This window comes from Danio aesculapii, chromosome 23 (assembly GCF_903798145.1).
Source record: "Danio aesculapii chromosome 23, fDanAes4.1, whole genome shotgun sequence".
NCBI lineage: Eukaryota > Metazoa > Chordata > Actinopteri > Cypriniformes > Danionidae > Danio > Danio aesculapii.
The window spans coordinates 25,198,397-25,215,515 of NC_079457.1; the positions used below are offsets into that span (position 1 = coordinate 25,198,397).

At 37.6% G+C, this 17,119-nt stretch overlaps 1 protein-coding gene across 2 annotated transcripts in view; it reads right to left on the minus strand.

Annotated features, from left to right (window-relative positions):
- samd11 (sterile alpha motif domain containing 11) overlaps positions 1–15,970 on the minus strand; it is a 104,225-nt gene extending 88,255 nt beyond the window's left edge. For both annotated transcript variants that reach the window (XM_056449084.1, XM_056449083.1), the window contains exons 1-2: positions 14,835–15,970; positions 13,348–13,439 (exon numbers count right to left, since the gene is read on the minus strand). In XM_056449084.1, the coding sequence (XP_056305059.1) occupies positions 13,348–13,439; positions 14,835–15,291 (549 nt within the window). In that variant the 5' untranslated portion in view covers positions 15,292–15,970. The remainder of the gene's footprint in view (positions 1–13,347; positions 13,440–14,834) is intronic.
- Positions 15,971–17,119: the final 1,149 nt, after the last annotated feature.

Consider the following 17,119-nt stretch of genomic DNA (forward strand, 5'->3'; position numbering starts at 1 on the left):
TTCGAAAAAAAAAAACCCACGGGAGACCTTTATGGATAGGTACTGACTCCAGCACACTCCCAAGAGACCAAAATGTAGAAGCTGAGAATGTATGAATGAAAAGTGGAGAAAATCAGTTTAAAGAGTTTATGGGTCATATTTTTGATAAAGTCTACAGTAGATATTAAACATCAACACAGTTTAGCCAAGACACGATTTTTAAAATCCAATATAATTGTTTTACTAGTATATATGCAGGCGACTAAATTGGTCATTTTTTATATTATCATTAAAATTTTATGAGTAATATAATATAATATAATATAATATAATATAATATAATATAATATAGGCGACACAGTGGCGCAGTAGGTAGTGCTGTCGCTTCACAGCAAGAAGGTAGCTGGCTCGAGCCTCAGCTGGGTCAGTTGCCGTTTCTGTGTGGAGTTTGCATGTTCTCCCTGCGTTTGCGTGGGTTTCCTCCGGTTGCTCCGGTTTCCCCCACAGTCCAAAGACATGCGGTACAGGTTAATTGGGTAGGCTAAATTGTCCATAGTGTATGAGTGTTAATGAGTGTGTGTGGATGCTTCCCAGAGATGGGTTGTGGCTGGAAGGGCATCTGCTGCGTAAAAACGTGCTGGATAAGTTGGCGGTTCATTCCGCTGTGGCAACCCTGGATTAATAAAGGGATTAAGCCGACAAGAAAATGAATAATATAATATAATCATTCATTTATTTTCCTTCAGCTTAGTCCCTTATTTATCATGAGTCACCACAGCGGAATGAACCGCCAATATATTATATATTATATATAAAATGTATAAGCATTAATTTCTCAAGTGTTTATTTCGGTGATGTAAGCAGGGCCCAAAATAAGTAATGCCACTCAGTTGGCCGATAACTTTTTAACTATTTCTGAGAATGAGTCTTGATCTAACATGAATACCAAAATACTGTAATTGTATATGTTTACTTGATATTGTATATAATTATATACACTAACTAGCCAGTTTATTAGGTACACCTGTCCAATTGCTTGTTAATACAAATTTCTAATCAGCCAATCACATTAAAACAACTCAATGCATTTAGACATGCAGACATGGTCCAGACAATCTGCTGCAGTTCAAATAGAGCATCAAAATGGGGAGGAAAGGTGATTTAAGTGATTTTGAATGTGGCATGGTTGTTGGTGCTAGACTGGCTGGTCTGAGTATTTCAGAAACTGCTGATCTACTGGGATTTTCACGCACAACCTGGTCTCAAAATGGTCTGAAAAAGAGAAAATATCCAGTAAGCAGCAGTTCTGTGGGCGCAAAGACCTTGTTGACGCGAGAGGTCAGAGGAGAATGGCCAGACTGGTTCCAGCTGATAGAAAGGCAACAGTAACGCCAAAAAACACTTATTACAATCAAGGTATGCAAAAGAGCATCTCTGAACGCACAACATGTTGAACCTTGAGACGGATGGGCTTCAGCAGCAAAAGACTACACCGGGTGCCACTCCTGTCAGCTAAGAACAGGAAACTGAGGCTACAATTCACACAGGCTCACCAATATTGGACAATAGAAGATTGGAAAAATGTTGGCTTGTCTTGATTTCTGCTGCGAAATTTGGAAGGTAGGGTCAGAATTTGGCATCAAAAACATGAAATTATGGATCTATCCTGCTTTGTATCAATAGTTCAGGCTGGTGGTGGTGGACTAATGGTGTGGGGGATATTTTCTTGGCACACTTTGGGCCCATTAGTACCAACTGAGTATCGTGTCAATGCCTCAGCCTCAATTGCTGCTGACCATGTCCATCCTTTTATGACCATGAGTATGATCCTTTTATAACAATGAGTTCACTGTTCTCAAATGGCCTCCACAGTAACCAGAACTCAATCCAATAGAGACCTATGGGATGTGTGTGAACCGAAGATTGCATCATGGATGTGCAGCCGACAAATCTGCAGCAACTGCACGATGCCATCATGTCAATATGGACCAAAATCTCTGAGGAATATTTCCAGTACCTTGTTGAATCTCTACCACGAAGGATTAAGGCAGTTCTGAAGGCAAAAGGGGGATCAACCAGGTACTGGTAAGGTGTACCTAATAAAGTAATTTTAATTCTAATATACTGATTGGTGCTCAAAAACATTTTTATCAATCTATAACTGAATTTACAATTTGTACATTTTAAGTACTTGAACAGAGGACAAGGTTATAATAATCATTTATAGTAATTAAACAAATGAACTAAATCTATTTCTATAAAAAAAATAAGTTTTTGATAAAATTTTTTGACATTACTTTGAAAAAAAACATGTTGAATGGTATCAAACTATATTTCAACAGCTGAAAGAAAAACTGGGTCAGCTGTATGTAAAAACTGACATTTGGGAGGAGTGCGTCCATATACTGTATAGCCGCAGTGGCTTTGTAATGATCAGCTGCATGAGCAGATAGATAAGCCTTGCACCTTTCCCACCAACACCCACACAGACACACCCAGCCCTTATACCAGTACACACAAACACACACGTCCCCCACCTGCCTGTCAACCTTTCCTGCACTGTTTTCCTCTAACCGACAACAAACTCTGATTAACATCTCCATATGATGTCAATAATGTGCTTTTTAATTGTGACTTTAAACGTTGTGGAGTTTTGTGGTGCCATCCCAAAAAAGCACAAAATCACTTTGAAAAAAAAGCATGTTGTAAAATGTGTAACATGAAATCAAACTGAAGGTGATAGTTTTCCTGTTTGACGCTGTTTGCATTACATCCGGTCAGCATATGGCATTTTCTGTTAGCATTTGAATGAGTAAGGATGTCGGTTTCCAGAAAAAAAAGTTGATCGAAAAATGTGTGTTTTTAAGATGATAGGACAGAGAGGTATGTGTTCATTCATTGGGCTCCAATCCAAAACAAAACTTTTCAGTTTGATTTGTAATAAGATAGTTGAAGTTGTGAAGCATAAAATTACCAAATGCCACTATGAATAAAAGTGTAGGCAGTTGATGGTTTTTCACATGGTTTTTCACATCAGATTGCTTTGCACCATGTTACTTTTGACCTACCTACCTTATCTTAACTTAACTTAATATTTTGATCATAATAATTGCTCTTGTAAATTTGTCACCTTTGCACATGTTATTAATGTCTTATTAATGTATGTGCATGTTTATTAAAATCAAGTATTGTCATAGGGTGACACAGTGGCTGGATAAATTGGTGGTTGATTCCACTGTGGCGACCCCTGATGAAGAAAGGGACTAAGCCGGAAGTAAATGAATTAAGTTTTGTAATAACCAATTTTTCGGGAACTTTTTACATTGTTGAAAATTAAGATTTGAGTTGAGTTACGTCGGGTTTTTTTTATCCTTCACCTGTGCTACTGCAAATCTTTATAATTGTTTGTTTTTATTTTGGTTTGCTTTACAAACACACTGGATTCTATTTTAACAATCTAGGCACAAAGTCTAAAGCACATGGCGTAAAAGCATTAAGTGTCCGAATGCACTTTTGCTATTTTAAGGATGGAAAAATATGCTCTGTGCCCTGGCGCATGGTCTAACAGGGTTGTGCTTAATCTCTTAAAGAGTTATGGGTGTGTTCTGAGCATAACGTGCATTAAACCAATCAGAGTCTAATCTCACATTCCCTTTAAGAGTCAGTTGTGTCGCGCCATGGCGCATATGCTATTTACATGGTGGACTTTGTAAGAGGAAAAACTGAACGCTTCACTAGTGAGAAAACAGTTAAAAAGACCTTCTGCAGCGCAAGGATAAAGAACAAGTCTCCTCCATTTGGCCTCTTTACTTTACTTTTACTCTTTACTCCTTTACTTTCGTGGATAAGGAAACGGTGTTGTACGCACTCCACTGAAGACATCAGCCTACATATTTAATCTTGTTTGTTAAGCACAAAGATTTGTTTCAAAACTATTTCAAAATTCAGCTCTAATTTCCAGCAAACAAATAAATGAACAATAATAATGAAGTGGGGTCAAAAGACTGAGTTATATCCAAATACACGTCTTTTTCTTATGCCCCATATGGTGATGCATATGTCTCCAAAACCCGACAGGTGAACAAAACTAAGAAACAGAATCAGAAGCTAGTTTTTATTAAAACAAATATAAATATATATTTAATAAATAATACTGCTACTAATAATAACATTATAAAAATGCTAATTGTCATGAATAAACTGAAAAAGCCCCCCGAGGTGAAGAAGACATGTAGGCAGTGGTTTTTATATTTATGTAGAAAAAAAATATTTTTGTAACATTTTAATCCTTTCATTTTTTTTCATATGTAAAGATATTTGTGTATATCTGCACATCCTGTGTGTATTAAGCAATGTGTAAGCGTTTGAACCCACATACATACTGCACTGGACTTTAGACCTGCTTTCAGCTGGTTAGTGGCACAGTCTATTTCAGTTCTTCAAAATAGCAACGCGCCAGCAATGCACCATAACACACCTCCTTTTTAGACTGAAACACTCATGAGTTCACAAAGTGGCGAAAATGGATTTGCTATTTAAACATTGTGGTGCAAAACATGTAAATTAGGGTTGCGCTGGTCTGAAAATAGCAACAAATCGCGCCAAACACGTCTTGCGCCTTATTGGGCCAGGTGTATGTCAGGGCCCACTAACTGAGACTTTTGCTTTTCTGATGACCTGACTTTCTTCTAATACACTCATTTGTACTGTAAGTTGCTTTTTTTAGTGACTGCTACAAGGATGAATGTAAATATAAACAAAACTAATATCTCACCTGTTTGTCACCAGAGGTTAGCGAACTTCAAAACGCTAATCTCTGCGGCAGCGCAATCACATTTCGAAGCAAAAATGGCTAATAAAATGAACGGAAAAAGCCTGTTGTGAATTTGGTGCGGTTTTCTAGTGGGCTCTAATTTGCTTTAATTCATGAATGCAACACACTGCAGAGCCTGCCTGGCTGCTCGCTGCTGTCCTGAGGAGGGATCCTGCCGTTGCCATAGCAGCATAGCCTCGGCTCCATGTGAGGGATACAAACACACGACTACACAAACCCTGGAACGGCGCACAGACACGCGCACACATCCAGTCGAACCCCCCACAGCGAGGGAGCTGTTGTGAGACTGTGTGGCGTCAGCCCCCATTCCTGCCCATACCCAGCCCTCCAGCAAAGCTCTGCCAAATGAGTGCTGGCCTACGCTAACAAACCTCACCTAACACCACATGCTCCACAGCAAAAATATCAATGTCTAATTATGCTTGCCGTTGACGCAGATCTAGTTGATTTAAATTGCATGGCCGACACCTGAGTTACTTGCATAAACAAGCCATTTTATTCTCATCATCCCATAACAAAGAGTGTAAGACCTGGAATAGAATGAGATCTGGTTGACCTACAATTACCCTATTTACTTTGATACTGCACATTACTAGTCTTGTGGCACAGCCGAGACTAGGCATGGGACAATAACCGTTTTTAAGATATACTACGGTTTGAAAAAGTCAAGGTTAAAAACCGCCAAAATTTTCTGCTATACCGTTCCTACAGTAAATGTAAGGGTTTGTTTACGTTTTGTTTGTTAGAACAACAGTATCTTCAGCAGAAAAGATTTCCAAGATGCCGTTTTAAATTGTAAAGAAATCTGTGTTTTGTAAACTAATAAATACAGCAGAAGTCAATGATTCATTTGAATTATTTAACCTGACATATTCCAAAATATTATAAAAGTTCCTCAAAATAAAATATATTGTGTTCAACGGAGAAAAAAGTTGTTGTTTTTTAACCAGACATTTAAAAAGAATATATTTTAGAGCAATAATCACAATATCGTAAAACAATTATATTTTTATCCAAGATGATCAAAACGTCAGAATCTTATATTAACCCATGCCTAGCTGACACCTGAGTTATTTGCACAAGCAAGCTGTTTTAACCATGTCAGTAAAAGTATGGTAAGTGTAAGATCAGGAATAGAAAAATGAAATCTGTATAAAGGGTTGGTTGACAAAATTTGGGTTGGCGTGAAATCCTAAATGACCCAATTTGCTTTGTTTCTGAGCCTTTATATTCTTGTGACACATAGTCGACACCAGAATTACCCTTGTAATTATGTAAACAAGCCATTTTAACCATATCATCCCATTGTAGAGTGTAAGATCTGGAATACAACAATGAAATCTGTATAATTGTGCATTCACATTGAAAGCGGCAAGAGCGTCAAAGTCGCCGGAAGTCATTCATTTTCAATGGGAGCTGGAGAACACAGGAGTCCAGAGAACACAGTCCTGTGAACTTTGGTTGTTCCCAAGGGTTTGATTATTGCGGTTGCCAGATTGCCAGGTATTTATGATGTTTTCTTACAGTGACATACATAAAAAGGCGAGTACTGGCAAGTTGATGTGCATTAATGTTATATATATATATATTTATATATATATATAATTTTTTTTTTCTTAAAAAAGCAGGAATCTCACTCTAACTATAAGGACAATATAAAACAGTATTGCTGCTTCAGAAAATTCTAGACATATGGACACGTATTGGGTAAGTGAAGCAAAGCCACAGCACACGCAACAACTTGATCTTCCATAGTTAAATGAATTTTCAACATTTTCACGCTAGAAAGCACGTTTTTTTATGCAAGAATGTAAGTGATTTGCTGATATGCTGCAATGGCCCCTCTAAATATGAGATCAATGTAGCGAATTTTGACGCTCTCACAGCCAGAGCTGTGAAGGCAGACAGCGTTGTCGCAAGGGTGGCCAGAGCGAACTTTGACACTCTCGCCACCTTCGGTGTAAACGCACAGTAAAGGGTTAGCTGACCTGAGTCTGAGTAAAATCAGAATTGACCCTATTTACGTAGTAAGAACACATTACTAGTCTTGTGGCACGTCACCTGAATTACTTGCGTAAAAAAGTAAAATAGAGTTGAAAAGAGAACAGAAATGTGTATAAAGGGTTAGTTGACCGAAAATTTGATCCTATTTATGTTGTCAGTGCTCATTACTAGTTTTGTCTCAAACTATTTTTGCTAATTAATTCCCAATTTTAATTGTCTTTGTGATCTATACTCAAAAAGTCTTCATTCTCTGCAGCGACGTCAGTTTGGCAGCTCAGGTAAACCATCCCCTCCAACTGTCAGACTGCAGCAAGCTTTGACAGTGAGTTGAATGGAACGCCAACTTTTCGAGAAACAATCAATTTCAACAACGAAAAAATCTTATTCAATAATCTGTTTCACTCATACATCACAATTTTGAAATAAAGTCGTTTGCTACTTCTGGATTACACATTTAAATTTTGTCATTATTTATGAGTCCCAAACTCATTCGACTTCATTTCTTCTATGCAATACAAAAGTCGAGAAACACCTCATTGTTTTTGTCTATACAACAGAGGTCGGCGGCACGATGGCTCAGTGGTTAGCACTGTCGCCTCACAGCAAGTAGGTCACTGGTTTGAGTCCTGGCTGGGTCAGTTGCCATTTCTGTGTGGAGTTTGCATGCTCTCCCCGTGTTTGGGTGGGTTTCCTCCTAATCCTCCGGTTCCCCCCACAACCCAAAGACATGCACTATGGGTGAATTGGATGAACTAAAGTGTATGAGTGTGTGAAAGTGAGAGAGTATGCGTGTTTCCCAGTACTGGGTTGTGCCTGAAAGGGCATCCGCTGTGTAAAACATATGCCAGAAGAGTTGGCAGTTCATTCCACTGTGGCAACCTCTGATAAATAAGACTAAGCAGAAGGAAAATTAATGAATGAATGAACAAGAGATCAATAGGAACCAAAATGGTTTGATTACAACCACAATTCAATTCATCTTTTGTGGTCCTACTCGATGTGAGGATGTGTAAATGACAACATTTTTCAATTTTAGCTGACGGCTGAAATGAAAATTCACTCTCTTTATTTTGTACACACATTTTTCTTTTGATAGACTTATCTATGTTTGCTTATTAATAATTTGTAACCTTGTAATGTGTAATCAAAATGTCATAACTCAGTGGTACAGTGACATCCACTTCTCCATTCATTTAGTCAACTTAACCCTTTATCTGCCATCCTAACCAACCCAGTTGACCTTTTGTTCATTGGTTATCATTAAAAAACACACTCAAAGCTTAGCTTATAGTGCTGTCAGGTATGCTTTTTTCTATGTGGACGCTTAAATATTTGCTTTTTTACAATTAACTTTAAAGTTCATTTTACCAAATAACTTTTTGTGTGCATCAAGATTTCATCTACATCCAATGTATACAAATGAGTTTCAGCCCTACAACTTTTTATTGTAAAAAAGATATATTATTTTAACTAACGTACATTCACAACATTCCATTTTTGTTTTAATGTGATTTTACAAACAAGTTTCATTGGAGTTTCATTTTTGCATTTCACAGGAAAAATAAAAGCATGCAGTTAACCAAAGACATGAGGATGAGTAAATAATGACAGAATTTTAATTTCTTGGTAAACTATTCCATTCACATACAGTTTCTTCTTGCCTTGGAAGGCTGTGTACTAGTCGTGCAATGAATACATCAACAACTGCTGAGATAGTTCTCTTTGAAGGACCATCTCTAAATGTTTAGGCTGCGACATCACCATCCTCTGTGTTTTTAACCAATCTTTTTCCCAACCCCCCAGTGACAACTTTTTCTTGACCCGGGACGCAGCGGGGGGAAGCCCAGATCCGAAGAGATATTTACGAGACGGAGCGGAGTGTAATTTCCTGCCAGCCTCCACTAGTTCCGCTAAAAAAACAGGGGAAAGGAAGCACAATTCTCCTGGGAGACAACAGCCAGGCCGACTGAATGACTCTTAAAGAGACAACAGCACATGATCATATATTAATCTGGACATACAATGCATGTTTGTCATCAAGCACAAATCTACATTCATTTATTATCAAGAGTTTAAAGGTGCACCGCCTGCATATTGCACCAATGCAAACTGTTATTTTTAACTCATGAACTTGAAGAGAGAATTGTTTACCATAATATAAGACCTTGTCTCTGATATGGTCGCTTAACCAAAAAAAAAAAGAAAAAAGAAAAAAGAAAAGCTGTTAAAGATGCAGTCACTGAGTATTTAGAGTAATGATCACAACTGAGCTGTTAAGAACCACTCCAAAATGATTCAAAGTCTTGATGAAACCTTGTAAGCTTGAAAACTGTCACCCCCATCAGAGACCACAAACGGCAGCATAGAGCATGCTGCCATTTTCATTTGCATAGAGCGTGACAAGACCTGTTGTTTTGAACAAGCATTTTCATTTAATCATGACACGAGCTGGGAATGCCAATTCACAAAAGCTTCATTCAAACAGAAGCACTAAACAGGAATCACTTCATTGCTAAATATGGTTCAAACAAAGTTCAGTTCTGAAAAGTAACTGATAAATGTGTTCAATAACTGAAGTGACTCACACTTTCAGCAAGTAGGGATGATGTGTACAACAGTAGCCTAACCTAGATGTCATCACATAATTTACAAATGTATGGCATGTGGGTCAAATGACTTTTGTCAACTGAGAGTCACCTTATTAGCATATACAGTAGCTAATCTCAAGAGATGTTAAAAAAAACACAACAAAGCGTATGGTTCATTGTTCATTCTCACATTCAGCAAACAAAACTTTGCATATGATGCTAAGCACTTCTTTAAAAGTAAACCATATACTTTCGAAGAGATTGACCAAGTTCTTTATAGACTTTATGCACAGTGAAAGTGAGTGACTGAACAAACAACCCTAATACAAAGGTGTTAAATGTATTCTCAACATTTATTTCATACGGATGCAAACTTGTTAAGATTAATATCTTGTGTGAAAACAAACGGGTGCATGTACTCTTGGTGTTTATCTGGTTGTAAATTCACAGGAAAAGCCCTTTCTCTTATCCTAATGTAGCTGTAAGTATGCATTGTTTGATTCACTCAAAAAGAGTACTATTCTCTTTAATTGAGAGTTTCAATACAGAAATATTATCTTTAACAATTCAGGTAAGTTTGTTGCATGGCTAGCTGTTTGGCAAAAAAATTGAGTATAAGTGTTCAATAAAGCTACAAACAGCAATGCTTTCCTTAACCCTTCAACTACCCCACCAAGAAAAAAAAATTGGCTTGCATTTCTTAACCCCTAATGTCGCTAGTTAACACAATCAATGCATTTTTTTCAACAAATCCCATAATTTCTAAAATATCAACCTCTACCAAATGGTTGATATGATATCAGAATTAATACATATACTATGAAAAATATGAAAATATGAAGTGTAAGACCAATTTATTTAAAAACAGAATAAAAATAACATTTTTGAATCCTAAATGATCTTTATTTTTTTAAGTATGCCATAAAATATTTCACATTCTCGTATAACATGTTTTCTTGTTTTTTTTACAATAAAACCAAAATTAAGTGTAGTAGTGCAACAGGATTATGTTTGTTTGTTTGATTTTTTTTTTGTAAACCAACAATGCTGTGTAGTGTAAAACATTAAACAAAACAGTCATTCTTCATATGACATTAACAGTCATTATTTAAAACAGTCATAACATGGTCAGTCATTTAGTAGAGCAGGCAGTTAAAGGGTTAAAGTAGAAATGTATTATTTTAGCAACATTTGCACTAAAACTAATCTGCTGCCACTAAACTGAATTGTGCAGTTCTGTTTGGTGCCACTAGTTGTGCTAAACTTGCATATTTCTAAAAGGCCCCAATATACCTACAGCAGAGCTCTTTTCTTTATTTATGAGTAAATAAAATTTGTAAAATATGCAAGAAGCCATATACTTCTAGCAGAAATAATGAATAAGTATATATGTGCTGCACCTTTTCCTCTAAAAAATAAAAATGTGATTAAAAATACAGTGAGCACTAAAGAAACATCTAATATTAGCAATGAGGACGTTTTCACAGCTCTACTATTTGGCACCCAAGCAACGTCACGTATTTTACATAAAGCTGATTGGTTTAAAGAAAGCAGCTCCAGTATTAAACATGAAAAAATGTCAGTGCTCAATTTCTGCTAGTAAGCAGCTCCTTATTGTTTATGTTTGTCTTCACGAAGTCTGACCGCAATGAACTGAGCAGAGAAAATGAACCAGAGACGATTTCTTAGTCAAAGAAGGAGGAGCCCCAGAGCCACACCTACCTGCTGCATCATTGCAACAGAAGAATGGTAGCTTAAAGGTGTTACCAACCAAAGCTAAATTTTCTATAAAGTTGAAGTTATTTTAAAACAAATAATTTTTTTTTCAGATTTTTGTTCTGGGATTTTACCTGAAGTTTATTGGAGCCTTAAAGTAATAGTTAAAATTCTGTCATCATTTACCAACCCTTGTTCAAATCCTGAGTTTCTTTTTTCTGTTGAACACAAAACAACAGAGCTGGTTGCTGGGACTCATTGGGACTTCCATTGTATTTTTCCTACTATCCAGCATGCTTCAAAATATCTCCTTTTGTGTTCAACAGAGGAAAGAATTTTAAAAAGGTTTCAAGTCACATACAGCATGAGGCAGTAACATACAGCTAAATGGGCTGATATCAAAAATGTATCGATATCTGCACATCGATACCAAACATTTGAACAATTTCAGCAATAAATACCCAAATAGGCAAAAGTGGGCCACCAGATTTGAAGATAAGGTCATCACGTACATGGTGTATTTATTTTTTAAATGGTCAAGTACATAATGCATACCAAAGATCAAATACAGCATTCATTCCACCACATAGTCAGATCAAATGAAGTCACAGCACATAAAAGAAAAAAATAAATGTTTCAAAGTAAATGTAGAAACTTCAAAAAGACTTTTACGTGCGATTCTAAATAATCAGATGAAAGCTGGTTAAACCAATTAAAGCGAGACAATTTCAGTCAGGGTTTGATTCATCCGAACACTATCAGATGATACGGCACCGCCGAACTCTTTCACTTCGGGAATGATAAGACAAGCATCAGACAGAGGCCAGTGACAAGCCTCCTCGACTTCATCTTCAAAATCAGCCTCCATGAGATTCTAACACCCTCAGTGAGAGGTAATATAAGGGCCCCAAACAACTAAGCCATTAAGTTTTTATCTCCTCTGGCTCTGGCTTAGGCCCTCCTCAGTCGTTTACCTGCATCACTCAAACACCTCCAGCTTATCTGAAGCGCCTTCGCTTTGCGTGCCGCTGCCTCAGTAATCACCGGTAGCTACGTTCAGTAGCTCAGTAAGCTTCTTACGCCCTTCCCCTCCAGATTAACCGTTAGAGGCGGCAACAGACGCGCTCAGTTCAGATAAAAAACACAGCACCTGTGTGGACAAATACTGCAAGCAGCCAACCACTAGCCAGCGTGGTGAATGCACACACACAATGCACAAAGCTGATTGTTCTAACTGTGGTGGAAGATATCAAAAAGAGATACGAAGCTCCATACATCAGCTATTAATATTACTGATTAACTTTAGGATATGATCCCTGTCCGTGACATTGCCAACAGAGCAACAACAACAAAAAAATCTGCAAAAATGCCCTCTAGAGAGATGAATCTTTCAACTACTCCCAATTTCTTTCTGACCTTCACGGACACTGAACTAGTTTTGTCGTCTACATGATCGATGAAGCGTCCTGGAAAAGTGAAAATAAGGAGCGTGCCGTGTATTCTGCTTGCACATCTGCTACAGACAATCTATGACCTTACATTGCAGCTCGGAGTCAAACAAACCAAAACAATCAATTGCAACCATTTCACATTTCCTTGTACTGGGTCTTTATTTACTTTCTGAGAAACAACTGTGACAACACTGACAGCAAGTCACTGTCCTTCTTAACATTTCTAATGCAATTCACAGAAAAACGCATCAATCCATGTAATTCATCGGCAATGGTGTGTCATTCACCACATAAAATTGCAATGTTTTTATTATTTACATGTGGCAATTTCAACATAACATGACAATGTTCAAACTTTTTAATTCTGCAATGTTAATAAAATATTTTAAGGAGTAGTTCATCAACAAATGACAATTTCAGTATAATTTAATCACTCATTAATGATTGATCACTGTTTGGAAAAAAAAATGCAATGATGGTGAGTATGAGCTGCTAACATGTTTTAAAAAAAAGAGTCAAACAGATGAGGAACTTTCATTTTTGAGTGAACTATACCATTAAAGTCATGTATAAAAGAGCAAGTTATCGACACATACAGTAGTCAACATTTGAAGTTGATCAAAAATGTTTTTCAAAAGTGTCCTAAGACATGATAGGCCATTGTGCAGTAGTTGATGAAAGGTGATGATCCACTTCAAATGTATATATTGTACTGTATATATTGTACTACAATAAACATAGAAGTAACATCAGCCAATCTAAATAACACACTTACCACAGGAGATGAAATTCTACAGCCGGGACAGTCACAGATAGGCGGATGTACCTGTAAGATTCCTTTGGACATAAGTGTCTTCAGACTTTTCCCTAGAAAATAAAACTTCCTTTTAGATTTCTGTGAGTGTATAGGCACACATGCAGAACAAAATGAAGATTACCATTCAAATGCTATTATTTCAGCTTACCATACTGCAGCAAACATTCTTTTAAAAATAGTCTATCATGATGAATAGACCTGCTTCTTATCACTCAAATCAACTAAACGCACCCCTCCGCTGACTACTTTAACAGCTCCTGCAGTCATCCACCCATCTGTCAAACTCATCCGCAGGACACTAAAAGTGCACCAAAAGTGTCTTTAAAGGACATTCATTTTATTTTCAGCAAGTGACCAAAAGTCATACCTAGAGTGCAGATGCACAAAATTAGTCTGTTAACCAAAATAAACGAATCTGAAAAGAGACTTGAAACCTTTGAAAATAAACTCAAGTGACCTCTAATACTTCAAATGAGCTGGTAAATCAACCCAAAGTTATTTCACATAGTGTAACATTTCAAATTATTCTCCTACTTTAAAAATCTATATACACAAATGCAGCTTCATATGATAATGTGTCACTGTATCGTAATCCTGATTTACTGCACTTCATAACAAAAACTCAATTATATATAGATATATACCCTAATTCACTATGTAAACAATATAGAAATCTAGTCAATATTATTCTAAACACAGATGTATAGATAGATAGAAGGCAGATAACGGATAGAAAGCTACTAAAATTTAAAAAATGAAGTTAAAATGCTGCCTTACAATTTGTGACAACTTGCATAAATATGTTAACTGTACTTATCGACTAACTGATGAAGTAAACAGAGTTATAACTTTAAAAAGTGATAAACTGAATAGACATGAGACGACCGTGACAAACTAGATTAGCCTATATGTAAATAAAGATGTCATTACGACACGATTAAAGATACGAAACAAAACACTGTTAATGAGTATGGATATCATCTGAGCGTTAATATAAATGATATAAAATTTAAGTTTCAGACTTGATAACAGTGAACCCGGTTGAAATTTTAGTAAACAAAAGCTTAATCCACAACTGTTTGATAATGTGCCACGGTGACATAAACCTGATCTACTCTACTTCATTACAAAACCAGCTTTACGCGTCTAGTTCATCCTCAAAAGTTTTAACATACAGTTCAAAACATTGATTTTATTAAACACCTATAAAATCCACGTGCGTCAAAACTACTTTTCACCTTTTTTTCCCCAGCAGTGAGAATTCAAAGCCGTTCGACTCCAAGCAGAGTGGGCTCTAGTTCTCAACGCACTAAAGTAGTAGCAGTTGAGTAACCCATATTTCTATCCATAAAAACTCTTCTGTTAACCCATGAAGAGGACTAAAGCTCAATTAACCCTCGTTTCAAAAGTAACATCCATGCGTGTGCACCCGGCAACTGACTTACCTTTGTGCCTGATACTCCGTTTCCAGTCTTTAGCTGTCTCTCTTCCACTGACGAACTGGAACTCGTTTGGGGTGAGCCACTCAGCCCGGTATTTGATGGAGGGCCCTTTGCTGCCCTGGCACAGTTTGTTAATGTACAGTAGTGCTTTGTTTTCCCCGCATTCCACTTCGATACAAGGTTCCCCGTTGTCGAAAAACGGCTGAAAGTCCGGGATAGACGAGAAGCTCTCCAGCATGAAGTCGTCCGGGTGGTGGTGAAGGTGCTGCTGATGCAGCGCGGTGTCGCGAAAGCCCAAGTACGCGCGCTGGTGATGGGCGAAAATGTGATCGTACGGCGGCGGATGAGGGGTCACCACGGGGATAGCGGTGGCATTTAAAGGGGCCAGGTATTCAGGCTGGTTGAAGGCGGCTAATGCCATGTCTTCTCCATCCAGTCTCTCCTTTTTGATGGCAGGCATGTTACCCGAAGCGGAGCGCCGGCAACGAGTGATTAGCAGTTCATGCGTCCCAAGTTGTGTCCCTGTTCGCGGAGTTCCAGGCGCACCGGTGTGTTTACGCACGACTCCCGCGTCGCTGCCTGACAGCAGAGCGCTTAAGTTCAGCCATTCACCACTTCACTCTTCTCCTCAGTGCTCTGCTCGCATGACGGGTCTCCCCGCGCTCCTGCCCACCACATCTAATCGGACTAATGCCTGACATCTCCGCCAGATATTAGCGCTGCTGAGCGTGCTTTAATGATTGTTTATCCCGCGTTTCCTTTAAAATAATCGCTATGGCAACTCCGCTACGCTTATATCCTGCATCCACTCCGAGTTTATTTATGTCCAGGCACCACGCAGCTAGGGTTTTAACACATAAAAGCCCGTGTGTGTGTAGTGTAGATCACGTAAAAGTTCAGTAGTATATGCACAGTGGGTAGGTAGTGAATCAGACTGGCTCGGAGCATTTTCATATCTGACGAGGATAGAGATAATTATGCTATCTATGTGCGCCTTTTCGATTGCAAATGAATGCCTGGCGCTAATGGGACTTTGGATTTTTTTTTCTCTCCCGTTCGTTTTTAACCCCTAATACGTCGCTGAAGTCACGCTTTAGTTCACAGACCCAGACCAAACAAGATTTGCACTCTCCGCCGCTTCTCAAACTTGGCCCATTTAAACAGCGGAGGCAGCGCGAGCGCGAGCCTACTGAAGGGGGTCCGCGACGGACGAGCTCGCGTCACTGTTTCCAGTCACTGCAGAAAGTTCAGAGAAATCATTTCATTTAGGTTTTATTTTTCCATTCTTACACAACTATGTGGCTACATTTGTTCGGTTACTTTGATTCTTTCTTGTTTAAATGAAAAAAACGATTTGTTGACTGCAAGTATACAAGCTACTCTATGCAGATAAAGGTCACTGAAAGTTATCTAACACTTAGTCCTGACCTGAAAAAGTGCATTATACAGTATTTATAAGAAATACAAAGCATTTTGATACATTTCTTATTTTATTCTTGTTGATAGACATGTGGAGAAGTTTACATTATATCAGTGTGTTAATTCATGCTTCTTATGCTGACTTGTTAGCCTATATTTTTATAGTGACAGTTGCTTGAAAGGCGATTTTAATACTTTAATCTGATATAATCTTAACCCTGTGTATAATAATAGATATTATATAATGATTGTGAGAACTTCACAGCACAAATACGTAAAGATATAAAAAGTAACTAAGTGGCTGTAAACCGTCCTCTAATTGATGAAAATAAAGACATATACATATACTTTTTAAATTCTTATTTTTATGTTTTGAAAGAGGTCTCTTCTGCTCCCCAAGGCTGCAATTTATTAGGATGATGATGATTAATATTATTATTATTATTATTATTATTATTATAATTATTATTATTATTATAATTATTGTTATTCATTCATTCATTTTCTTTTCAGCTTAGTCCCTATATTAATCAGGGGTCGCCACAGAGGAATGAACCGTCAACTTATCCAGCATATGTTTTACACAGCAGATGCCCTTCCAGCTAAAACACAAAACTGGGAAGTATTATTATTATTATTATTATTATTATTATTATTATTATTATTATTATTCATTAATTAATTCATTTTCTTTTGAGCTTAGTCCCTAATCTGGGGTCACCACAGCGGAATGAACCGCCAACCTATCCAGCATATATATTACGCAGGATGCCCTTCCAGTTGCAACCCATCACTGGGAAACACCCATACACTCTCATTCACACACATACACTATGGACAATTTAGCTTACCCAATTCACCTATACCGC